A 25013-nucleotide genomic window follows, 5' to 3' on the forward strand; every position below is an offset into this window, starting at 1 on the left:
CGGGCCCGCGGCGAGTGTCTGCCGGGAGCGGGCCGCAGCGAGGCCCGCCCTGCCCTCGGAGCACCCGGCCGGTTCGCTCCTGTCGGGGCCGGGCCGCTGCGGAACTGCAGTTGTCCGCTCTGCGGCCGCGGGCCCACTGAGCCAGAACCCTGGGTCCTGGAGGCGCTTCAGATGGACTCATTTTATTAAATGTGTTTTTTTTGGGCTTTTTTCAGAAATGTGGTGTCTTCATGATGAGAGTTGTGAGGTTGTGTTTTATATATAGTCTGTTGGGGGAGTTATATTTGGGGAGCAATCAGGATTCGAGATCAAAGCTCTAGTAATTGGATGAGTCACAGGATTTAAAATGAGAACTCGAGGCAGAAGCAGCCAGAAAGTCCCAGGGAAACTGGGCAGGTCCTTGCTTCTTAACGTATGGAGTAAATGGCTTAGAACACAAGGAGACCCTTGAGGGTATTTATTGAGTGGGTTACATTCAAATGCTGGACCCTGGGCTTCTTTAGAGAGGGGCACCCATCACTGGAGGCCAGGCAAGCCCCTGGGATTCCGGGACAGCAGCAGTGGAGTCCGGTGATGGCTCAGCTCGCTGGGCCGGCCACAGGCACCGGTGTCATCAGGCGGCGCTACTGAGCCTCGTTGAGCTGCCGTGCCACATCCAGGATGTCCTTGGCGCCTTTGCTTAGCAACAAGTTGGCCAAGCTTATGCCCAGGTTCTCCGCAGCCAACTGGGCTCCGCGGGGAATGTGCCTGGCTGTGATGCCCACCAGCTGTGGGTTGTCCTCGGCGCCATCCGACTAGGGAAGGGAAGGAGTGGGGTGTGGGCAGTGAAAGATCATGGTCTGCGGCCTCTGGTTTACTGCTCCCCTCCCCCACCCTCCAGGCTTGGTACCTGGGCAGGGACATCCACCGCGGCCTGCATGGTCTCTTGCATGCTATCAGACCCATCCAGACTCCACACGCCTCCAGTCAGGTACAGCTGGGAAAGAACACAGCTGCCTCAGCATATTCTGAGAGGAGCTTGTTTAGGAACCTGGGTACTCTGCCCTGACGCTCAGCCTCCCTCACTCACTTGGCCATCCTTCATGGCTGTGTGGACTGCTACTGGCACGCTGCAGCCTCCTTCCTGCAGAGAGAGGGTCTCCCAGTGAGCTCCAGGGGCCCAGACACACACCCGCCCCCTACACCGTGGCACACCCAAACTTCATAAAGAGCATCCACTTGCTAGTCTCCAGCCCCCTCATGGTCCAGGGTTCCACAGGCGGTGTGTGCAGGCCCTACCAAATGCCTCAGGAAGGCCCGCTCAGCAATGCAGCGCAGCAAGGTCTCCGGATCGTGCAGCGCCCCCACCAGGTCCAGGATGTCTTGGTCCTTGGCTCGGACTTCAACACCCAGGGCCCCCTGATGGAAACAAGAGTAGCCCAGGACATCAGGCCCTATCTTTCCTCAGCCAGTGGGGCCATCCATCCTGCCTGCTCCCCAGAGACCTGGGCCAGTGACCTCCCAGTCTATGCACCCCACCCCACTCCCCAACCTAGAATGTCTACTCTGGGGGAAGCAATGCAGAAATTGTGATATCAACTAATTGGTTAAACAAAAGGAAGGATCTTCAATGTGCTGTCTTTCCCAGGTCCCACATACCTGGCCCACAGCGTACATGCATTCCTCAGGGCGCAGAATCTGCAAGAGCAGAAGAGGGGATGGGGCTTCTAATCATACAGGACACGGGCCGGAAAAAGTGGGAGCCGGGCCTCTGATCCCCAACCTTCCTGATCTGGGACTTGTTTTCCAGCTTGTGTCAGAGACAGTATCCAAGAGGGCAGGAAAAAATGACGAAGTGGGGAGTGAGGAGGCAGTGCCTACCTGTCCCACCCGGCTCTGCCAACCCATGCGCTGCAGGCCAGCCGCGGCCAGGATGATGGCGCTGAACTCCTGCTGCTCATCCAGCTTCCGGAGCCTGGTGTTGAGGTTTCCCCTCTGGGCAAGAGGCTAAGGACCACCCATGTTGGGCAGAGGGAACTGGACAGAGGGGCCCCTCGGCTGTCCCCTCTGCCTGGAACAGTCTTTCCCTGTCTTATCAAGATCTCGCCTTAATAACAGCTAACACCTGCACCCACTACAGAGCAGACACTGTTCTAAAGCGTCGTGCCGATTGTGTCTTTGCACATGACGCGCCCCTGTAGATGCCATGCAAACAGTCCCAGTGCTGTCAGGGTTACTTGATGGGCTGCTACCTGCAAGTTCAGCATTTGGAAACCACCAGCCCCTCAGGAGAAAGAGGAGGCCTTCTATTCCAATAAAGAGCTGCGGTCTCGGGAGCCCTGAGGGCCAGGTCTACTCTGTCCCACAGGGGTCGCTATGAGTCGGCTCTGACTGGATGGCAGTGAGTGTTTTTGGAGGGGTTCACAACATGCATGCACATACAGTGTATATAATGCCCATAGGAAATGAATGCACAGGGCTCATACAGTTGGCAAAAAGCAGCACTACATTGGGTAAAAAAAAAAAATACTATAAGAATTGGCATATTGGCTGGCCCCAATCCTAACTACGCAGACAGCCCCCCTCTCCCTGCAGAAGAATTCACTTCAGAGGACAGCACTGAAGCTACAGCTCAGGGAGGGACATGTCTGATCAGCGCACACAGGAGCAAATGAAGTGAGGAAGAAAGAGTGGAGCCCATCCTGACCCACCAAGCCTTGAAGACGACATTCCCGCTCAGAGAAGCCAAAGCACAGAGAGGACCAGAGGGCCATCTCTACTACGAGACACGACATCCCTCACTGACCCATAGCCCTATGGGGACAACACTGGAGAACTAGGAGGCAAAGGGCATTTACAGAGGTCTAAATAAAGGCATGTACATATGTAAACAGTTATATATGATGATGGGGAAATAGATCTATGTACATATATCTATAGGTTTAGTATTAAAGAAGCAGATGGACATTGAGCCTCTACTCAAGTACTTCCTCAATGCAAGAACACTTTGTTTTATTAAACTGGCATTCCATGATGCTCACCATTCCTACACGATCGCTGAAGACAAAATGGGTGCACAAGCAAAAGTGGTGGAGAAAGTTGATGGTGCCTGGCTATCAAAAGATATAGCGTCTGAGGTCTTAAAGATAAGCAAGTGTACATCTAGCTGAGAAGCAACAAAGCCCACATGGAAGAACCATACCAGCCTGTGTGATCACTATGTGTCCATAAGATCAGGCAACAGGCATCAAAGAACAAAAAATCTTACCATTGTGAATGAGAGGGAATGTGGAGTGGAGACCCAAAGCCCATCTGCAGGCAACTGGACATTCCCTTACAGAAGGGTCTCAGGGAGGAGACGAGCCAGGCAGGGTGCAGTATAGCACTGATGAAGCATACAACTTTCCTCTAGTTCTTTAATGCTTCCTCCCCCCACTATCATGATCTCAATTCTAACTCACAAATCTGGCTAGACCAGAGGATGTACACTCGTACAGACAAGAGCTGGAAACACAGGGAATCCAGGGCAGATAAACCTCTCAGAAGCAAAAATGAGAGTATTGATACCAGGAGAGTAAGGGAAAGGTGGAAGAGTAAGGGGGAAACCGATTACAATGAGCTACATATAACCCCCTCCCAGGGGGACGGACAACAGAAAAGTGGGTGGAGGGAGAAATCGCACAGTGTAAGACATGAAAAAATAATAATTTATAACTTATCAAGGGTTCATGAGGGAGGGAGAGTTGGGGAGGGAGGGGGTAAAAAGGAGGAGCTGATACCAGGAGCTCAAGTAGAAAGGAAATGTTTTGAGAATGATGATGGCAACAAATGTACAAATGTGCTTAACACAATGGATGGATGGATGGATTGTGATCAGTGACACGAGGCCCCAATAAAATGATTTATATATCTTTAAAAAGGCATATTAATTCATCTAATTTTCACCAGGAGTTCTGGTGACGGTGTGGGTTAGGTGCTGGTGCTAACCATTTAGGTCAGAGTTTTAAACCCACTGGGCACACCTCGGGACAAAGCTGTCTGCTCCCATACAGGTTGACAGTCTTGAAAACCCTATATAGGTCACTATGAGCTGGAATGAGCTCGATGGCTGGGGGTGTTGGGTTTTTTATGGTTGGTTTGTTTTTAATGTAGATATTAGCCCCAATTTACAGATGATAAAAATGAGATGCAGAGGGTTAAATAAGTTTCTCAAGGTCACAAGAGCTGCGAGAAGTCTTTCCTGACCCCTAAGCTTGTTTAAATATTCCTGCTCGAGGCTTCTAGCGCATTCCCTACTTCTTCCACTGGAGCAGTTAATTTTGAAATTAGTTTTCACACACACACACACACACACACACACACACACACACACACACACACACAACCAAAAAAGAAACTAGTTTTCACAAACACACTATATGATATAGAAGCGAAAACAACGGAACAGCATAGAAAATAGCAACGGCAGTACCTCTGCCCCAGCACTCACTGCTCAGAAGTCCTCTGTACTATCAATGCCTGCCTTGTTGGTCGTCTCCCTCACGGAAACGTAGCTCGCCCTACACAGGCCCAATGTTATCTTGCTCACCCTTGTCCCGTGCCAAGCTCTTGGCTAGGGCTAAGAAAACCTTCAAGGACGGTGAGTACGTGGACTGGTGGATGGAAAGGCTGACAGCCCACTTCTCCACGGGAGCCCCTTCCCCACTCAGGAATTCCAGGGTCCTCTGGACCTTGTCTTCCTCCCCGACACCTCTTCTTAAAAGGATACAATGCTCTTGAACTCCAGGTGTGGGAATTTTCGATGCAGCTGGGCGGCTCTGCGGAGGGAGCTAGTTCCTACCACGCTGCTCCGACAGAAGGGGTTTAGAATGAGAGTCAACACCAGGCAGGTGCTCCTCTTCCCACCCCTTGACCAGGGCATCTCTCCAGACCCCACTCACCTCCGCTCCGGCAAGGTTTCTAGGGTCTTCCCAACAAATTTTGGGTGGAAGACAACAGCATCATAGGGGATCTCCCGCCTGGGGGTGGAGGGAAGGACAGAGAATGAGGGATCAATCAAGAATGACCCTAATTCCCTCCTAGTAGCCAACTAGCTGGGACCCCTCAGGGGCACAAGTGTTTCAAGGCATGGTGACTGGCTGAAACACTGGTGCTCTGATCCCACCCTGAGGCACCTTGGAAGGGCCTGGCTATGGACTTCAGCAAGGTCACAGCCCAGAAAACCCTGTGGAGCACAGGTCTGTCCCCTCTGATACCCAGCAGCCACAAACAGCAGTCAACTAACTGGCTTCTCCTGAGTTTTCAGCTGTGATCACCACCACGTAGGGCACGGAAGACAAGCCGAGAGGCAGAAGGCCAAGCCCCCAAGGGAGAAGGGAAGATGACCACGCTGCCTACCAGGTGCCCAGGTCCCCTTCCTCGTAGAACTCTTACTTGCAGATTGCTCCAATGGTGAAGCCAGGGGGCAGCACGGTGGGTAAGTCCTTCAGGGAGTGAACAACCAGGTCCACTCTAGCGATGGGAGAGGGAAGGAGAGAAAGGGTCTGAGCAGCAGGCCCCCACCCCCTTCTTACTTATTCCTGACTCTAATCCCAAGACAGAGCTCAGGGTGAGTCAGGAAGCAGGCCTTCCCCAAACTGCAGACCCCTGGGTCCTGCCCTCCAGCCTTGCCCTTGAGGCAGCCAGCCAGATGGCGACTTTTCTGAAGCCTGCAAACACCCACTCAAGTCCCTCCAGCCTCTCCAAGGGCTCACATCCAGCAGGAGCTTGCACCCGGGTCCGGAGAGCCCCGGGCTCTCTACAAGTCTCTGGGTGCGCCCCAGGCTCTCGGCCTCTCACTTACTCGTTCTTCTCTAGGGCGTGTTCCAGCTCCTTGGTAAACAGGCTTTTCTCCCCAATCTGCTGGGCAAGAAGGAGGCAGAGTGAAGGACTGGGAGAAAGGAGACACCGGAGGCGGGGGTAGGAAGGCTGGTTAAGCTGTGGTTACCTTGGAGAGGGCAATATCAAGAATCTTGTCCCCAGTGGTGGACATGGCAACTGGGGAGAGAACCAATCAATCAATCAATCAATCAATCTAGCACCTCTGGGGCCCCCTGTGTGCCCAGAACGGTGGGCACAGAAGTACAGAAGGCCCAGGCCCTGCCCTTGGGAAGTATGGTCAAGCAGATAGGATGGGCACATTGATCCCTAACAGACTGCGCTAACTTCCAGGCTGGCCTGGGAGCCAGAGCTGGAGAGGTTCAGAGGAGGAAAGAGCCCCCCAAACTGGGGCAGCCAGAAAGCGCTCTCAGAGCCAAGCTTCTGTTACCAGCAAAGCCAGAAAGGTGTGTTCTCCCTCCCGAGGCCCCAGGCTTCCCGTCAACACCGCTGCTTCCCAGAGGACTCACTGATTTCAAATTGCAGGCCGGGATATAAGGTTTTCAACGATGCCACCACGCTGTCTGTCTGTATGTGAGCCAGCTGTGGGCAGACATTTGGATGAGTCCTGATCTCCCCTGGTCCTCGCCCCAGGCTTGAGCCCCGGCAGGGAGAGGGAGATTCTGGAGGGATCCGGCTTCACACTGGGGCTGTGCGTTCCACAGAATGCGCCCGCTGCTCCTCCAAGGGTCTGATGCAGACACCCCTCCCTTCATCCCGGAGCTGCTGTGAACTTATCCTCCGGGCACACCTCCTCACCCCTCCACTGGACTCACCTGGCTCTTACGGGTCCCCACTCGAATCACTCTCATCTTTGGGTTGTTGTCTTCCTGCCAAAAAATACCCCAAACGGTTTGTTCTTTTTGTTCCTTAAGCCCTCTGCCAAGAGCCAGAATCCTGGCTTGGGAGAACGGGAGCTCAGTGCTTGCCCGTGGCCAGCTATGCCTCTGAGCGGAGAAAGAGCTCAAGACTGGGCTCCTCGCCCTCCTCCGAGCGGGATGCGGGCACCAGAGGGACGTGATGGCTGCTGCAGTAACCAGGGCTCCGGGACCAAGGCAGTTCTTGGTGGGAGTGCTGCTCACGGTCAGGTGGACGCACAGATAAGGCCCATCAGTCTGGCCACAGGGAGGGTGGGGTCTGCGGAGGGCAAGGACAGGGGGCTGGGGCTGCACAGGGGAGCTGGTGCTGAGTCACTGGAGGGACAGCCAGACATGCATATCTGAGAGGGATCCGAGGGCTACCACAATAAGGGCCCTTCCGTCTGGCAGGAAGGCACACAGTGGTGTGTGGTGCAAACAGTTACCAGGCTCTGCTAACCAAAGCGCTGGTGGCTCAAGCCTACCTCAGGAGAAAGGTCTAGAGACCTACTTCTGAAAAATAAGCCGCTGAAATCCCTGTCCTGCACAGTTCTCCTCTGACTCCCAGGGACTGGCTCCCCACCACTCAGCATGGCCTGAGGGCCTCAGGGCAATGGGGCTCATTTCCCCACCAGATGTGACTTGCAGGTCCAGCAGCTTCGTAAGCTGGCACACAGCATTCCAGCTGGATCTGTGTGCTCGTTGTAACATGGTTTGACAGATTCAAATCAATGCCTCGAATGTTCCCCAAGACCGAGAGGCCAGGCTGCCTAACACCCAGCCCTGTCACACCTCCTCAGATCTCACCAACAAGGAAGTGGCACAACTGTGCCAAGGACTCCAAGGAAAACGCCTCTTCCTCTGGCCAGGGCACCTTGGGCAAGGGGCTCGGTGCCCAGCAGGTAGCACTGGGCTCCATGGTCCCAGGCAGATGTCCTATTTCCTCCTGGGTCCACTTTCAACTCCCCCTGTCCTGGGGCCTTGCCCTTTCTCATACTTGGTTGCAGCTCGGGAAATGAACCTAGCATCCCAGACCTGCTAGAGCGACAAGCTTTTATGCTCGGTGGCTCCACCCCTCACATTTTAGTCAAAATGCTCCATTAAGAAAGGAGCTCCAATTGGAAAGTGAGTTCTGAGAATGATGAGGGCAGAATGCATAAGTGTGCTTTACACAATTGATGTATGTGTGGATTGTGATAAGAGTTGTAGGAGCCCCAATAAAATGATTTTTTTTAAAAAGGAGCATTTACTGAGCACTTGGTAAGTTCCGGAGCCAGGGTGCAAAACCAATAGGTTGGCAGGAAAAAGGCATGGCAGTTACTTCCGTAAAGATTTAGGGCCTGGCAACCCCCCTGGGGCCCTTCTACTCTACCCCCAGGCTCCATGTCATGCCAGTCTCCAAGGCAGTGGGTTGGTTTGTATGTTATTTTAATGAGTTTGGAAGGAATCCTAACCCCCAGGGCATGCATCTCTGCTCACCTGCCCTTGTATTAGGATACTAAATCAAACACACTGCCATCAGGTCAATCCTGACTCACAGCGACCCCTATGAGAGGACAGAACTGCCCCTGTGGGTTTCACAGACCACAACTGTTTATGGGAGTAGAAAGCCTCATTTTTTTCCTGCGGGGCTGGTGGTGGTTTCCAACTGCCGACCTTACAGACTGCAGTCCAATGCAGAGCCACCAGGGCTCCTCTTACGGTATGAACAAGACTAAATCTCAAGTATGACTTACGGGGAACATTTATTAAGTCTGAAACAGAGCAGGGACAAGGCAAAGACACATCATTCAGATGACGGAGCCCATGACCACGAGGTCATATGAGGTCCACGGGTTTATAGAGCCTGAGACAAGGAAGGGCACGGAGCTATCACAAAGGCATGATTGGCAGCAGATCAATACACCAAAGGTGGGCCTCCAGAAGTAGGAAGGGGACCATGATTGGGACATGTACATTATGTAAGGCAGAAGAGCTCATAAGCGTGATCCAGGACCACCTGACCAAATTTTCAACGTGCACACACAACACACACAGGACAAGTGCCTGTGGCAGCCTGCTCCTCCCAGGCAGGGAGCTCCTCCACTTTCTAAGGCACTCTGCCTGAGTGCAAGAGTGTTCACAACCCTGGCTAAAGGTCAGAAGGAATTCCCTGGAGACTTAGTCACTTGCCATTGGCTGGGCTTTTGTGTTTTTCCAGTTATCCACAAAGTACCGGTGCTCAGCACCATTTAGTACAGTACACAATTAGCAAATTCTGGCCCTGAGTGGGGAAGGGACTGGCTCGGGGTTACACAGAATGTTGGCAGAAAGCTCAGGGTAGAATCCAGGTTTTCCTGTTCCTAATTCAAGGCCCTTGAAAGGTCGGCACTGACAGCAAAACCACTTAGCAGCGTGCTGGAGAGCGAGCGATAAGCAGCCGCTCCCCCTCTTTCTTATCTCAGGCTGACAGTCGCCTCCAGGGACTGCGTAGTCTAAATCGGCACCAGCCCAGAGTTCAGAGCTGGCTGGGCAGCCCCATGGGCCTCCCCACCCACAGTAGTAGCCCAATGGCGTGGCAGGGCCCGAGTGAGCTTGGGCTCAAAACAAAACCAAGCCACTTGCTACGGAGTCAAACCGGAGAGACGGGCAGCGCCCCGAGTGTCGGATGGAGTCGCGCCTCGGGGTGGACGGGAACTGACAACGGTAACGGAAAGCTGGCCGAATGGTGGGCACACTTCTTCCATGTCTGCGTGATGTCGTGAGGAGGCTGGCCAGGTGCGCTCCGTCTTCCGAAAAGCACCCCTGCCGCTGACGGGCAAACTTTTCCCGAGGATGACTAAGTCACTGATCTAGACAGAGTGCTGGGACTCAGACACAGCAGGAATCCCACCTGGATCACCGCAGAAACCGGGGCTCATTGGAAACGTTCCCTCAGCGTCCCTCACGACCCTATGAGCGACTGATCGATCCCATCCCCCCGCCCCTTCCTAATGGGAGCCGCTACTGGCCCTTTAAGAGCTAGCCGGATTGTGGGAGAAAGGAAGTGACGTAGAGCCGTTCCGACCAATAGAAGACGGAGGATGGCAACCTAGGGGCCAATCGCTGCCTCCCTGGCTCGCAGCCAGCGCTGTGAGCGTCCGCGCTGGGAACTCACCGCGGTGGCAGCCGAGGGCCCGTTCCCAGCCATGGCTGGGCTGGAGAAGTAGGCCGGGCGCGTCATTAATGTCCTCGGGGACCTAGGGCAGCCAGAGGGCCCGGCCGGCCGGCACTGGGGCACGTGGCCGGAGCGCTCCCTACAAACCCCGACTTCCAAGATCAGCGCAGGGCTCGCGTCACTTCCGGCCCTCCCTTGAGAGGCAGTCCTTCCCTTAGGGCGGTGATTAGAAGGGTTGCGACAGACTAGACGTTGACCCGCCAGGGTACCTGCCCTCCGCGCCTGGCTGACTCGGCTGGGCAGTTCCCTTGTGCCTCAGGCCTGCTTTGAGACCTCAATCTCCCACCCATTTTTGAGGAATACAGGTGGTCACTGGTTAAGACGTTTCCCACGGGTTTATCCACGCACTGACCGCAACCGTCCGTTCTTCCAACAACTCAAAAAAACTGCCATCGAGTCGATTCCGACTCATCCCAGCGGCTGAGGTTTCAAGACTGTTGACTCTTTAGGAGAATAGAAAGCTTCCTTTCTCTTGCATTGGGGCTGGTGGCTTTGCACTGCCGAACTTGCAGTTAGCAGCCCAACACTTAATCACTACCAGGGCTCTTGACAATTTTCCAAGGAGAGCCAATTAAGCAACAGCCCAAGACCCACTGCTGTCTCGAGTTGATTATAATCCATACGCAACCCAACAGGAAAGAATATATGTTTCTTAGGGTTTCTGAAACAGCAGAAGGTGCCATCTCTTCCGCTCCAGGCCAGTGTTCAAACCTCTGACCTGTTGCTCCCAGTCCCCACACTTCACCCCCTGCAGCACCAGATCTCCTTGCCATGCCAAAGGAGGATGCATTAACCCCAAAGGGCTGGGTTACAGGAGAGTAAATACATAATCGTCTAGAAACCAGATTCTAAAGTGGTTGGGCGGGGAGTTATGCTTTGGGGGCAGGAAGCTTATGGTGATGAGTGGAATGATGGGAAATTTGGGGAGGGAAGACAGTGAAGACAGTTGCACAGCTTGGTTATCAATGCCACGGAACTTCACATGTACTATTTGTTGAGATGGTGTATGTTTTATGTGCATTTTCACAACTGGGAAAAAAGTGAGGAAAAGGCTCTTGCGCAGGTCACCCAACATGGCCCCTAAGCTGGACTCGTTTTCCTGCGTGATAGAGGTATACCAGGGGGTTTTGGAGGGCTATTTTTTTTTTTTTTCAGAAGTAGACTTTCTTCCACAGCATACCTGAGACTCTAAACCTCTGACCTTTAGGTTGGCAGGCAAACATACCCACCATCTACACCACTGAGGTCTCTTCCAGAACGCTCGCTGTGCACAATCCTTCCCCCTGGCTGTGGAAGGGGCTGCTTTTGTGGCACCTCGCCTCGATTTGTTCTCTCAGCTTTGCTCCAGAGTGGAAGTAGCAACTTGTCTATTGTTAAAATGAGGGACCATGTTCAGAGGTTAAGTGTCATGCCGGAAGACAAGGACTTCAAAGTGGCTGTGCCAAGATGGTATTGTTACAGGGGCTGGCCTCTGTAGAAGTGCTTTCTCTGTCAACACACAATCGCCTGTATGAAGTCCCCATGTGCTAACCACGGGACATCCTTTGTGAAGACCGCTGTACAAGGTTGTATGTTAGAACCCCTAATTCACAGATGGAAAAACTGAGGTTGAGAGCAGGTAAGGGTTTCGCCTTTTGAGTCAAACAGCAAACTCAAGCCAGGCCAGCTCCTGCCATTGTATTCTGCGGCACTACCAAATGCCTCCGTTTGGTTTGACACAAACCACCATGTCCCTGTTACTGCCTTCCATGGACTCCATCCCACTGGGGCAACTTCCTGACCTAGTCTAACCCAAATCCCACAGACACCTAGCAGCACAAACTGCAGCTAACAACTTCGAGGAAGGAAACTCATTTCAATAAAGGACCTTTTAGCCAGCTGATAAGGAGCCCAAGTGGTGCAGTTAAGTTTTGGGCAATCAGAAGGTTGGTGGCTCAAACCTACAAGCTGTTCTGCTAGCGAAAGATTACGCAGACAGCTTCCACAGGGAAGTGGTTCTCGACCTTCCTAATGCCATGACCCTTTAATACAGTTCCTCATGTTGTGGTGAACCCCCAACCCTAAAATTATTTTTGTTGCTACTTCATCACTAATTTTGCTACTGTTATAAATCGGGCGGCCCCTTTGAAAGGGTGATTCAACCCCCAAAGGGGTCTCAACCCACAGGTTGAGAACTGCTGCCAGAGATTTACAGCCTGGGAAAGCCTACGGAGCAGCTCTGTTCCATCAGGCACTGTCAGAATCACCTCGATGGCAGTGGGTTTGGTTCACCTGTTTGTTACTGGTACGGAACACAGCAAGACACAACCTACCCAGTATGGGAAAGAGGCCGAGTCACATGACCTTCCAGCAAGGGACGGGGGACTTCTTCCCACTTCCTTCTGTGGGAAGGCAAGTGGAACCTAGCAGGACAGAGGGAATGGAGTACATTATGAGTGGTTAAGAATCACCACAAGGCCCCCAGCATAAATCCTTTAGCCCCGAATCATTATATTCTTTTATTTATAGCCTTGGGAGCAGGGACCCAAGCACAGCCTGGTGTTCTAAGACAGGGAGTACAGCAGCGACTGTCCGCACTCGGGGTAAGGGGGGGTGCCCTCCCTGCTAATCTGGTGTCACCTACATGGCTCAGAATGGTCAAGCATCGCGGGCAGCCTGAACAGGGAGCTGGCAAAGGAAGTGCCTGTTCGTCCTGAAGCTAAGGAGTCCAATCAAGTGAGGTCCTGGCCCAGCCGTCTGCCTCCACCGTGAACACACCCCTCCCCACGGGCTGCTTAAGTGCCCCGCTTGGAGGGCAGGAGCAGGTCCCGCTGCAGCCCAGCCTCCAGGCTTGAGGGCAGTTTGGCTGTGGGAGGGTCTGTCAGCAGAGTCAACTTGTTGAAAACACCACGGCCAAAGTAGTCGGCAATCACAGAGAAGCTGTCATTAGAGCACTTGAGCTGCAGGGAAGAGGCGGGGAAGTCAGAGTCAAGAACTCAGGTGTTCATTTCCGAAACGATCCCCCCCCCACCACCACCACCACCACCACGGCCCCCTCAGCCCACCTGGTGCTGGAACTGGTCATGGAGGTCTCGTTTCTGTTCCTGGGCCCGGATCATATCCATGACCTTCCGGTTTTCAGGGAGACAGGTGGGGCAGTCGGCATCGCTTTCTGAGTAGCTCTCAAAGCAGTGCTGGTGGAAGGAGTGGCCGCACAGGAAGTGGACTGAGGGCAGCTCCAGGGCACTGTTGCAGATGCTGCACTTGGTCTTCTGGAAGATCTTAGGACTGGAGGCAGAGAGGCCAACCGTGAGGGAAGGGCCAGGAGCCAAGTGGGGAGAGAAGGCGGCTGGGGGCAATGCGACCAGGTCCCCCAAGATGGTTTAGTGAAGAGTACGTATAATCCTGCAGCTGTGGGGTCGAGGAGTAGATGGACAGTTAGGGCCACGAGCCCTGTCTTACCACCCCGAGGGGGGTCCATGAGTCCAAAGAATCTCCGCATGCTCACCGCCAAGTACAAGGAGCCCCGAGGGACGGAGTTCTCGCTCTCTTGTCTCAAGGACCATTCAATTGTCTTTTGGGTCTTTACTCAGGTGTGACCCTTTCAAGAGGCCTGTCCTGGGTTTTGTGTTTTCAGTCAGTAATAACTCTCACCACACACTCCTCCTCCCATTCTCTTCCCCACCCATGTTCTGTCTCTTTAGAAGTCATCACTGAGGCGCGCCTCTGGGTGTTTACACCACTCAGGGCTCCTTCTGTCTCCAGCAATTACTTCTAATATCCACTTTCTGCATTCGCCAAACAGGATTTTCTACTTCAGAATGGCTTCCCACCACCACACAGATGTGCACGTACAGGGTAAAAGGAAGGAAAACACACAGAGGACAGCGCCTGCTACAAGATGCCCTCCAAAGCCCAACAAATGACGGCCTCCTTAACCAACCAGTGTCCGGACTTCCTCCACTGAAATAAATCGGCCAGAGCGGAGATGCTCAGAGGAGTCAATACTACGGCCTGGCAGAGTACGTAGGCGCCCCGGTGGCGTAGTGGTTGTGTTTAGCTGTGACCCCTAACTCCTGCAGCTGCTCCGGGGGAGAAAGGGCTTCCTACTCCTGTTAAAAGGTAACAGTCTCGGAAACTCACAGAGCAGTCCTCCTCCGTCCAGCAGGGCCACAAAGCCGGCACTGACTGGATGGCAACGTTTGGGTTTGGAGAAGAGTACGTACCATTCCTGCAACTGCGGAGTGGAGGAGTAGATGCTTGGAGAGACCGACAGACTGAGGATACTGAATGGGAGTATGCTCATGAATATGCATCTGTGTGACACAGGACCCTTGTGTATGTGTGTACACTCTTACTGCCAATAGATCCCTGAATGTGGTGGAGCAGACAGGTGCAACATTAGGGAAATGCCCTATGGATAACCAAACACAGAGAGAACGCATTGCTGGGCCTAGAGGGTCAGGCCCACCGTCCCAGGGATACCAAGATCAACCAGCATAGGAATAACAACTGTCCACAAAGACAGAACTTTACATTCTGGTTTGGTTACGTAGCAACTGGGGTATTTGAAGCTCATGAGCAATCAAACTAAGGTACAACTCTTGTCTCCCGGAGCAGAGTGAGAAAACTCAAACACATGGAGACAGTCCAATGGACTAGTGGACCACTGCAACGTCAGTCTCCAGACCCTGAGAGCAGCACTAAAGGGTGCCTGGCTCCCACGCCAGCTGCTCTGAAGAGGATCACATTCGAAGGTCCTGGAAGGGGGAAGGAAGTGTGGAACAGAACTCCAGATCACAAGAGAGACCAGGCTTACTAGTTGGATCGAGACTGGCGGAACCTCCAAGACTAAGGTCTAGAAACCAGCTCACCCCATGTTGGCATCACCCACCATTAAGATCAAAAGGGCGGCATGTACCCAAGATCAAAATCCAGAGGACGAGGAGGGGGCTGGACCCAGCACACGCTGGGAGGAAGCGGGCTAAGTGATGGTGCGTTGAGGGATTACAGTGCATGTGCTGAGTTACTGCATATGAACTGTTGACTGAATGTAAAACTACGTCGGTAACGTAAACCTTCACCCAACTCACAACACAAAGAAAGGCTTTTTAAAAATAGGCAATAGCACCCTGTGAAGTATAAGGTTACCCAGGGGACCTCGATATATCCGCACACCCTAGTACCTGGCCTTGAGCTCCTGGATCTCCTGGCGGATGCGGGTGGTCTCCTCTCGGTATCGGCGCACCCGGAGCTCGTCCTGTGCGATCTGCTGGCTCTGTTTCTGCAGTTTCTGGACCAGGTAGTCCTTGATGACGGACAGGGTGGCGGTGGAGTTGTGGGCCAGGGTCTGGACCACTGCAGTGGGGGCCCCGGGAGCAAATGAGATAGTGCATCAACAGCTCCCTCCGGAGCCCCACTCCCACCCGCATCCCCCAGGTACCTAGCAGGGGCGGCATGAGGTTCTTGGTCTCGATGTGCTTGAGCACCGCCGCCACATACTCCTTGCAGTCCTCCTCTTTGCGGGCGAAGTAGCTGAGCGCCTGCTCCCACAGGGAGGGCTCCTGCTGCCCGTGGCGCTCGCACACGGAGATCACCTGCCGGTACTGCTCGTGCTGCATGTGGTAGTGCATGATCTGCTGGAAGCTGTGGCCGGGGCAAAGACTCACCTCAGAGGCTGCCCTGGAAAAGGACTGGAGCCCCGGCCCTGGCCCAGCAAGGCCCCCCGCCCTCTTACAGCTGCCCCTGCTCGTAGAGGTACAGGACCCCATCCTGGAAGTCGTGCATCTGACACAGCACCAGGGCCTTGTCAAAGACACTGGTGAAGCGCCCGCTCTTCAGCAGGGAGATGGCCTCAGCATGGAGCTTCTCTTTGACCTAGGAAGGAGGAGGGGAGAGCTGCTGGACAGAAGGGAAAATCCCAAGTCAAGCCTAGCTTCCCTGCAGCCCAAGGGCTTCTTCACGCCAAGGGACCACTTAGCCCCCAAGGGTGAGGCGGGACTGGTGGTTGCTAAGGAATGCACCAGAAGGGTCTTTTCTCCAGCACCACCCAGGGCCCAGGCCAGGCCTCACCTGCGGGTCTTTCTCGTGGGCCCAGTTCTGTAGCCGCAGCTCCAGCAACGTGTCATAGATGCCCTGGGGGGAGTCAGGCTGCACTTCACTCATGTGCTCCAAGAAGGCCTTCAGCTCTCGAGGGTTGTTGGCAAAGATAGGGATGAACTCCTCGGAGTTGGCCTGGGGAGGCAAGGGAGGGGAGGGGAGGAGGGGAGGAAACGGAATTAGTGAGCTTAGTACCCCCGGGGCCCCTGAGTGCTCCTTGATGACCCAGAACTCTTCTCCCACAAGCCTTACCCTGCAGGTCCCGGCCTCCCTTTCGCCACGGCCTTCCCTGCTGGGCCGATAGTCCGTGCAGAGGCCCTTCAGCAGCTGGGTTGTCTGCTCGGGTACGTGGTGCATGAGGGTCTTCCCATAGCGCTTCATGTTGCTCTCTGCCTGCTCAAAGGGCAGCTTGCCAATGTACCGAAGGGCCTCCTGGTAATTCTGTGGAGAGGTACAGGGCCAAGTGAGCTCAGTCACCAGGGAGAGTCTAGCAAAAGCAGACAGTTCTGCCCAAGCCCCAGGCCCCAACCTTAATGTCCTCCAGCTGGATCTTCAGGTACCACTCGTGGTGTGCATGGTTCTCAGCCAAGTAGAGGGCGTGGGAGTAGTAGCCAGCCTGCCGGAGGACCTTGATGGCCGTCTCCACATCAAAATGCACTTCACTCTCGCTCTTTGTCTGCGGGGAAGGCCAGAGTCATCCACCCCCAGGTGGTGGGAGGGAAAGGAGAAGCTCGCTCACCCGAGCCTCAGACCAGACTGTGCTCATGAGAAGCACCCCTTCTAAAGGCCTGCTGCTTCACACATGCCACTCACTCCTCAAAGCCATGCTTAGAAGTGCAGGTTACTCGGCACCTCATTTACATATAAAGAATCTGAATTGCAAAGACATGCAGTAACTTGATCAAGCCCGTACCCCAAACCAAACTCAGTCAGCAAGTTGATTCAATCCATGGTGACCCGGCAGGACAGAGTAGAACTGTCCTGTGGGTTTCCAAGGTTGGAGCGGCTGGAGGTTTTGAACTGCTGGCCTTGTAGTTAGCAGCCCAACTTGTAACCACTACCCCACTCGGGTTCCTCCTCTTCAAGACCATGGAGGTAGGAAATAGCAGAGCCTAGATTTCAAGCCCGGGTAGTGTGGCTCCAGAGTCCCTGCTTGTGAAACACTAGGGTACGCTGCTTCTCACAGATGTCTGACAAAAGCCAGCCACTGTCCTCTGCCCCTGCCTTTACAAGGATTCCTTGAACACTCGGCCACCTCCATAGGATGAGCTATCATAGGAAGGCTGGCACCACAGAACAAGCAGGAGACTAGCTGGGACAGCTGTTCCTCTTCGACGTTTCTAGTGTCACGGGTCCTGCATCCCTGCATAAGGCCACCTCCTGCCTCTCCCTGCATCCGGCCCTGGTGGAATGATTTCATGCTGGGGGTGGGGGTTCGAGGAGCCCTCCCACCACACCGCACCTTGATGAACTCCTCCAGCTTCGAGCTGTCCTTGAGCTTGGTGTAGCAGTTGAGCAGCAGGGTGGTGTGGTCGGCATTGGCCAGGGACTGTCGGTGCAGGGTCTGCAGGTAGGCAGTCAGGTTATGGATGCGCTGGGCATCCAGAAACTTGCGGATCACATAGGATGGCTCCAACTTTCCAATGGTTCTAGGGAGACAAGTGCATCAGCATCAGGGTACTTCCCAAACTTGAACGGACAGTGGAGGCACTTGCAGAACTTGTTCAAACGCCAGTGCGGTTTTAACTAACTCCCAGTCCAGGGGGTGTGGCTGTGTACCACACGGAGCAGCAAGGCCGCGCAACACTGACTCAAACTTGGCTGAAAATTGGCATTCTAGACAGAGGTAAGCTGGGTTTCTTCCAAACTTTTATGAGGGCAAAAAATGCCAAGAAAAAGAATGAGGGGAATGAAGTGTGGATTAAGATATAAACACCCTTGTCTACTTAAAGAATTAAGTTGTAATGAATATTAACAAAGGCCAAGCTAAAGCTTAAAATTGGAGATACTCATCAGAGAAGCCCTGGTGGAGAGGTGGTTCCAAGTTGAGCTGCTACCTGCAAGGTCAGCAGTTCGAAACCACCAGCCGCTCCTCAGGAGAAAGATGAGACCTCCACTCCTGTACAGAGTTACAGCCTTGGAAACTCAGAGGGGCACTTCTACCCTGTCCCATAGGTCGCCCTGAGTGGGAATCTGCCCAGTGGCAGCGAGTTTGGTTTGGTTCATTAGTTCCCCTGCATCCTGCTCCTGTGGACATTCCCATCCTAATAAACCACCCTAAGCTGCCATTAGGAAGAATCCGAGTTTCTGCAGAATGCACACTCCTTGTGGAGGTCAACCTCGTGCCCGGCCTGCCCCTCCAGTGAGAGCTCGCACCACAGTCCTGCAGACTGACCGGATGTACTGGTGGACTGCCCCGTCGTGGTTGCCCTTGCTGTAGAGATGGTCCCCATACTGCATGAAGATCTGGGCCAGCCCGTCACTGTCCACGTGCTGGCTCTTGGCCAGGTTAATTGCCATCTCAAATAGGTTCTTCTTAAACAGCATCTGGAAAGGGAGAGGAAATCAGAGAACTGGGAGATGCACATCCTAGAAGGTGCCCGGAGCACAGCATCTAGCTAGATCAGGCGCAGTCCTGGACCTCCTAGTTTGCAGTAAGACCACTCTCGCCTCACCTGCAAGGCTCTCTGCAGACAGGGAGCCAGTGGCCACTCTGGTTGCAGGCTAGTATGCTGTTACTTTCCTCTAAGCTGCCTCCTGGCCCTTTACCTTAAAGTCCACCCCAGAGAGGCCAAGGAAGATGAGGACCCAAAGGGGAGGACACCCTGGCCAAGGTGACTGAGGGAGCCTTCTTCCGGGGGGTCTGCGGCCAGCTTGGGGAACCTAGGGGCCTTGCCTCCAGTTTGGTCTGTGTGTCCTTCTCCTGCAGTGCGTGGACCCGCCCATCCCGCGTCAGCACGTACAGGGAGCCCCACTCAGCAAGCACATCCACTACATCCTCAAAGACGGCGCTGTAGGCGATGAACTTGTTGCACAGGTCATAGATGTTGAGAATCTGCTTGTCCGAGCTCTGGGAGTCCCTGCTCGTAAACTCTGACCTGCGTGGGGAAGGGAGAAGAGTCCTAGTTATCTGTCCCTCCTCTTGTCTCAGCGCCCCCATCTCCTGTCCCATGATGGCTCTGTTGCTGCCCGTTCTACCTCTCTGACCCCGCCAGCAGTCACCCAGTAATATGCAGCACTGTGTGAGAAGTAATGAGGAGAGAATGCGGAGAACTGATCTGACCTGTTAGGAACTGGTAACCGATGCGAGCAGATGAAAATATGAAGGACATCCACGTGAACAAACACACCCGCACCTCGAGTGCATCAGACACCGTGCCTGCTACTGAATGAAGATCAAGTACTACCTCACAGGGGGAGGGGGCTTCCACCACGCGGGAGACTCACCCTGCGTCCCCTCTCAGGCTGCTCTGGAGAAATAAAACCCCAACATGCTCTCGCCTTCCTCAGTCCCTTGTTTCTCTACCAATTTGGTGTTGACAGGATTTTAAAACAACAACAAAACACCAAAGTCTCAGTTCCCTGGAGTAACCTAGTACATGGGCTACCTTGGTAATGGCTGCTGCCAAAATGCGCATTTTTCAATGAAATCAGTCACAAGAGCAGATTGACAGCATCCAGGCAGTAAGATTTAAAAGCCAGTAAATTCTGGAGAACAAGCCCAGAGCCCTCCCCCCTCCCTTCTCTCTGGCATCCTTACTTGGGTGAAACCTTCCGGTCACGTGAGACGATGGCGAGGTAGCCTCTAAACCAGTGAGCAATGAGCTTCTGGCCCTCAAAGGCGAAGCAGGGCCCCCGCTCATCAGGCTGGTACAAGTAGACACACTCGTCCCCAGCCACAATGAACTGCAGGTCCTGGGAAGGGTCACTTAGAGCTGAGCAGCGCAGGCTACAACCATGGGTATCCAACTCCATGCGTGGGTAGTCCTTCCCAGAAACGATGTAGGACTGCAAGAAGGCAGAAAGGGGATACCAGGCGTCCTTGGAGGAGGGTGCACCTAAAAGCCTTCAGAAAGGGACTCCCACCTCCATATTAGCTTCCTCTTTTTTCCTCTGAACACTCTGACTTTCCCTAGCTGCTTGGCTCTTCCATTCCCCGTTCCCGTTGCCTTCAATGTAAGCATCCCTGAGTGATGCAGGAAGTTCATGGGCTGAACTGCTCGGTGGGAGGTTCAAGTCCACTTGGAGGTGCCTCAGAGGAAAAATTCGTTGATCTACTTCTGAAAAACCCTAGGGAGCACAGCTCTGATACACAGGGCGTCACCATGAGCCAGAATGAAGTAGACAAGAAACTGGTTTGGGAGCCATTAAATAGAAGCAGGGACCACACTTTCTTTCCGTCTTTACGTTGGCAGGTGCTGTCCAGTGGGTTCTGACTCATGGCGACCCTGCACACAACAGAAGGAAACACCGTCCAATCCCGAGCCATCCTCACAACTGCCCCTGGGCTGGGGCCTACTGGGGCAGCCACAGTGTCAACCCATTTCCTTGGGGGCCTTCCTCTTTTGGCTGCCCCTTTACTGTAGCAAGTACCACGTGCTTCTCCTGGGACTGGTCTCTCCTGACAACATGTCCAAAGTATGGAAGACAAAGTCTTGCCATCTTTGCCTCTCACCTATACCAGCAGTACTTGACACAGGAATTCTGCATGTAGCCAAAAGGAAATACCCTCTACTGCTCTGTCCAAAGAGTGCTAACCCCTTGTGTGCCATCTCACAGCAGCCCTCTGGACAACACAGCAAGGAACTGCCTAGTTCCCCGTCACCGTCACAATGGTGACGCTGGAGCACATGGTTGCAGCCACTGTCATCCACCTGGTTGAGGGTCTCCCTCTTTTTTGCTGACCCCCTTGCTTTACAAGCATATCCTTTTCAGTGTGCTGACCCCTCCTGTAATGTGTCCAAGTCTCATCAGCCTTCCTTCTAAGGAGCATTCTAATACAGATTTCTTCCTTCTTCTGGCAGTCCATAGTATATGCAGTATTTTTTGCCAGCACTGTAATTCAAAGGTGTCAGTTTTTCTTCGGTCTTCCTTATCCATCGTCCTGTTTTTACAGGTGTATGAGGCCACTGAAAGTACCCATTTCACTGCACTTCAGTCTTCAGAGTGACATCTTTGCTTCTCAATAGTATAAGGAGCTCTTTTGTAGCAGCTCTGCCCAATGCAACCCATTGTAGACTCTTATAATTTAGCGATGGGTATATGCAACTGATTCGACATCTCTTAGTGAGGTAAAAAATTCCACATCTTCCTACTATAACCCGAGAGGTCTTTCCCTAACTTTGCCCTGTCTCCAGGGTGAAGAAGTAAAGATAGTAAGCAGGAAAAACGATACAAGGCTACAAGGTGAACTAGTAAGCATCCCACTTCTCCATTCAGGTCCTTACATCAGACCCGTGAGCAATAGGAGAACCCTCTCCTGCCTGCTCCTGGTCATACCTGAACATTCTCTGTGGTCACAACAAACAAGTGAGTGGTCTTTCCTGCTTGGCGAAAGGACAGCCCAGTGACAGGATAGCTGCCCTTGTGTAAGATCTGGGTCTTGCTATGGCGGTCCCGGGTGATGTCGCCTTTGTTCAGTGTAACACTCCCATCAGTGAAACCTGCAGGGGAGCAGGCAAGAGCACTTCAATGAGGCTGAACATTTCAAGAAGCACAAAAGGGAAAAAAGACCACTGCAGGCACTCAAAGAAACGACAAGCTTTCTCACAGCAACCTTCTCTGATGAAGAGCAAAAGGAAGAACATGAAGACTGGTTCTCACCAACTCTTCCTCAAAGAATAAAATTAAGTGCCTCCTGGTGCCAAATTTGAAAACCTCAGAGGCCTTCATTTAATACGAAAACAGTCTCATGAAAACAATGTAGATGAGCTACAGAAGCTACCCTGAAAACATCTGAGGAGTGTTAGCTCTGCTTTTTCTGCTTACCGATGGCCATGAAGTTGAGATTTTCATGAACAGTCAGACAAGACACGACAGTTGGCTCTGTCCCTGGGATGGCAGGGAAGATACGTGTACAGAGAGGGTTGCCCCCATCTCTCTTCTCCAGGTTCCAGATTTTCACCTGCGGGCCAACCAATCTCAGGAGTATAAATGATAGTCATCCTCCAACAACCATTCCCAGACGGCCCAACCTTCACCATTTCCTTCCTGAGACTCACCAGGGGGTTGATGCCCTCTTCATCCTCACCAACAGATGCTAGAATATTGTGCTGCTTCAGCTGGTACAGGTGTGTCACCCGCAGCTTGTAGGCCTGAAAGCCTGTAAGCTGTAGGGAGCGGGGCAGGAACCAGATCTGACCTTCCATATGTGCGGGGTAGTTAAGGAGCAGCCTCCGTCCCAAGGAGAGATACTTAGAAGCCAGATAACAGCATTCACCCCCAAACCAAAATGAAACTCAGTGTCATCCAGTCAATTCTGACTCATAGCGACCCTATCGGACATGTCAGAAGGACCCCTGTGGATTTCCGAGGCTTCAAATCTTTATAGGAGCAGAAAGCCTCAGCTTCCTCCCCTGGAAAGGCTGGAGGCTTTGAACTGCTAACCTTGCAGTTAGCAACCCAAAGCAAAACCCACTACCCCACTCAATGTTTGCTCAATGGATGAGCTCACATTCATACAGCTCTTAATTCCTCAAGAATGTTTCTACATATCACGTGGGCCTTCCAACCTCACAAGACAAACGTGTGAGAAGACCAGAGTTCAGTGGCAGCAATTTGAAGAACAAAGCAGTCCACTTCGGTCTCGCCTCTTCCATATTAACGGAAGAGATGAGGACATCTGTATCTTTTAAATTCAACTTGCACCCGGTTCCCCCCCCCTTTTTAAAGATATTTAAAATAACCTTATCAAACTGGCATTTGCACCCCTTTTACGGAACAAAAGCATTGCCCCTGTGGCTCTGAGACTGTCAACCTTTCGGGGAGCGCAAAGCTCCCACCCTTCTCCCGCGGAGCGGCTGATGGGCTCCAACCGCCGACTGTGAGGGGAGCAGTCCCTAAGTGACCCCCTCGCCACCAGGGCTCCTTAACCGGAGCCACAAGGAGCGTCACGGACTTGCCTAGTATTGATCAGTTGCGCCGAGTGAAGAGGAACAACGTCCTTCCCTCCTCGGACCACAGACAGAGCACCGGGCACGCGGTTAACGGGCAGCGGCACAAGCCCCTCTGAGAGACACACTCTCTCAAAGGATCGGCGGGGCGCGGACACCGCTCCGGAGGAAGGATATCGCCAAGGACCAAACTCCCTCGACCGGAGTCGCAGACCGTGATGCCGGCAGGGAGGCAAAGGAACTTGGAAGCAGCGGGTGCCGAGGCAGGTGCGGCCACAGGAGCGGCTCCATCACTGCCCAGCGGCTCCTTCACCAGCTCCTTGTCGAAGAAGACGAAGCGCCTCCACTGCAGGTAGGCAGCCATCTTGGCCAAAGGCCCCGCCTCTGGTCGAGAGGTCACGTGGGCGGCGCCGGCGGGTCACGTGACGGGCGTCCGCGTCCCCGGGGCGGCGTAGACTCTGCGCGCGCAGGCGCGCGAGCGCCCTCTGGCGGCGGGGCGAGTGGCGGGCGGGGCGAGTGGCGGGCGGGCCGTTAACTGCCCTGGTGGCTCAGTGGGTAAGCGCTGTGCTGTTCCGGGAAAGATGGGCAGTTAAAGCCAGCCAGCCGGCCACTCCACGAGAGAAAGAGGTGGCTGTCGGGGTAGTGGACCCTGTGGGACCTGTGGGGCAGTTCCACTCTGTCCTAGGAGATCGCTATGAGTAGGCACCGACTGGAAGGCACTAGGTCTTTGTTTTAAAACTGCTGGCTAACGTGCTTACGAGCTCGACCGTTGGACACATGCATTGCTCTGACTGGGAAGGACTCGAGGGACTGTCATTCGGGTTGGTGGCCTGGGATTCGCAGGACAGAAGTATGGCCTGCCCTCGGGGATGTTTTGAGGCTTGAGCAGAAACCAAGTCGACAGACGGTACTTAAGTAATGGGCCTCTCTGGGTTTCTCTGTCAAGAGCCGTGGCTGCGAGTAAAAATATCTTTCCTAAAGGAGCTGAGAAATATGTATGGGATGGGCTCTTCCATGACCCTGGGCCTTAACCTTTTTTCCTTGAGTGGCATTGGGACAGAAGCAGAGCACAGCCCAAAGCCTAGCTGTGGCAGCTTCAAGAACTGAGTTCGCTAGGAATTGGCAAGTGGTCGAGATTGCCTGTCCGCTCTCCACCCCCAACTCTGGCTAAGCCTGCTTTGGGTACAAACAGAAGCTGTCCTAATGGATAACTGGCGGTGTGCTTCTAGCATGCCACAAAGAACATTATGGAAGTGTTGCAGTGAAATTTTGCACAGTAAAACATTTTCCAGCACTTCCAAACCTTTTACATTCAGAATCCTATGCTCTTCATTCCCACCTAAGTTCCTGGAAAGCAGGGGCTGTGTCCTATTTACCATGAACTGGGTCAGCAGAGCACAGGAGAGGCTCTAACTTTGGCTGAAGGAATGTTGTAAGGATGACTCTTATCCCATCTTCAATCTGGTTGGTGGGAAAATAGAGTCCAAAAAAAAAATAGAATCCATTTGTTTGGTGATATAAATACAGGAAAGAAACATTCCCCAACTTCCAGTTCAATTTTTCTTTCCTGTTTGGAGCTGCTTCAGGCTCCATCACGTGGGCAGACTCATGCATGGGAAGCGGATTGGACCCACAATCACTTATTACGCGTTTCTGCAGGCATCAGATTTGGGGGATGATATGCTAGCATGTCAGTTAAGACTATGAATCAGACGTGTTAAAAGAAGATGTTGGAAAGCAAAGAGACGTGACCAGCAGGCAGAGTTGCACCGTTGTTGTGGACATGGATGTGCCTCCTACTGTCCAGTAGCAGAAACCAGGATTCTTTCTTCCTCTGATGTCTGATGCCAGTGCAGCCTGTGACCGCCGGACTGT

General features: G+C 53.3%; 3 protein-coding genes across 6 annotated transcripts in view; 1 reads left to right on the plus strand and 2 right to left on the minus strand.

Annotated features, from left to right (window-relative positions):
- Nucleotides 1-140, plus strand: part of LOC101651204 (histone H2A-beta, sperm) — a 1082-nt gene extending 942 nt beyond the window's left edge. Inside the window, exon 2 of the mRNA XM_045283566.1 lies at nt 16-140. Within this exon, the coding sequence (XP_045139501.1) occupies nt 16-140 (125 nt within the window). The remainder of the gene's footprint in view (nt 1-15) is intronic.
- Nucleotides 141-442: 302 nt separating this feature from the next.
- On the minus strand, nt 443-10045 carry HMBS (hydroxymethylbilane synthase). 4 transcript variants are annotated; one of them, XM_004712832.2, is made up of 14 exons: nt 9889-10045; nt 6672-6725; nt 6366-6438; nt 5966-6015; nt 5822-5877; nt 5413-5490; nt 4920-4997; nt 4748-4823; nt 1861-1974; nt 1639-1677; nt 1279-1398; nt 1070-1123; nt 890-976; nt 443-794 (listed from the first exon to the last, which is right to left on the minus strand). In XM_004712832.2, the coding sequence occupies exons 1-14, from the start codon at nt 9952-9954 to the stop codon at nt 624-626; spliced, it is 1116 nt and encodes a 371-aa protein (XP_004712889.2). In that variant the 5' UTR covers nt 9955-10045; the 3' UTR covers nt 443-623. The 4 variants fall into 4 exon arrangements, with proteins under 4 accessions (XP_004712889.2, XP_045139571.1, XP_045139570.1 ...); XM_045283636.1 differs by having other exon boundaries at nt 6672-6721; nt 9889-10033; XM_045283635.1 differs by lacking the exon at nt 9889-10045 and adding an exon at nt 9625-9852.
- A 2388-nt stretch (nt 10046-12433) lies between these two features.
- VPS11 (VPS11 core subunit of CORVET and HOPS complexes) lies at nt 12434-23502 on the minus strand. The gene is made up of 16 exons (XM_004712773.3): nt 23316-23502; nt 22248-22396; nt 22015-22150; nt 21526-21689; nt 19787-20034; nt 18923-19124; nt 18422-18573; nt 17489-17675; nt 16556-16702; nt 16279-16467; nt 16000-16161; nt 15665-15804; nt 15371-15573; nt 15114-15285; nt 12993-13215; nt 12434-12887 (listed from the first exon to the last, which is right to left on the minus strand). The coding sequence occupies exons 1-16, from the start codon at nt 23500-23502 to the stop codon at nt 12723-12725; spliced, it is 2826 nt and encodes a 941-aa protein (XP_004712830.1). The 3' UTR covers nt 12434-12722.
- Between the last annotated feature and the right edge of the window lie 1511 nt (nt 23503-25013).

Source organism: Echinops telfairi, unplaced genomic scaffold (genome assembly GCF_000313985.2).
Source record: "Echinops telfairi isolate 266 unplaced genomic scaffold, ASM31398v2 ScPeMD7_7463;HRSCAF=8501, whole genome shotgun sequence".
NCBI lineage: Eukaryota > Metazoa > Chordata > Mammalia > Afrosoricida > Tenrecidae > Echinops > Echinops telfairi.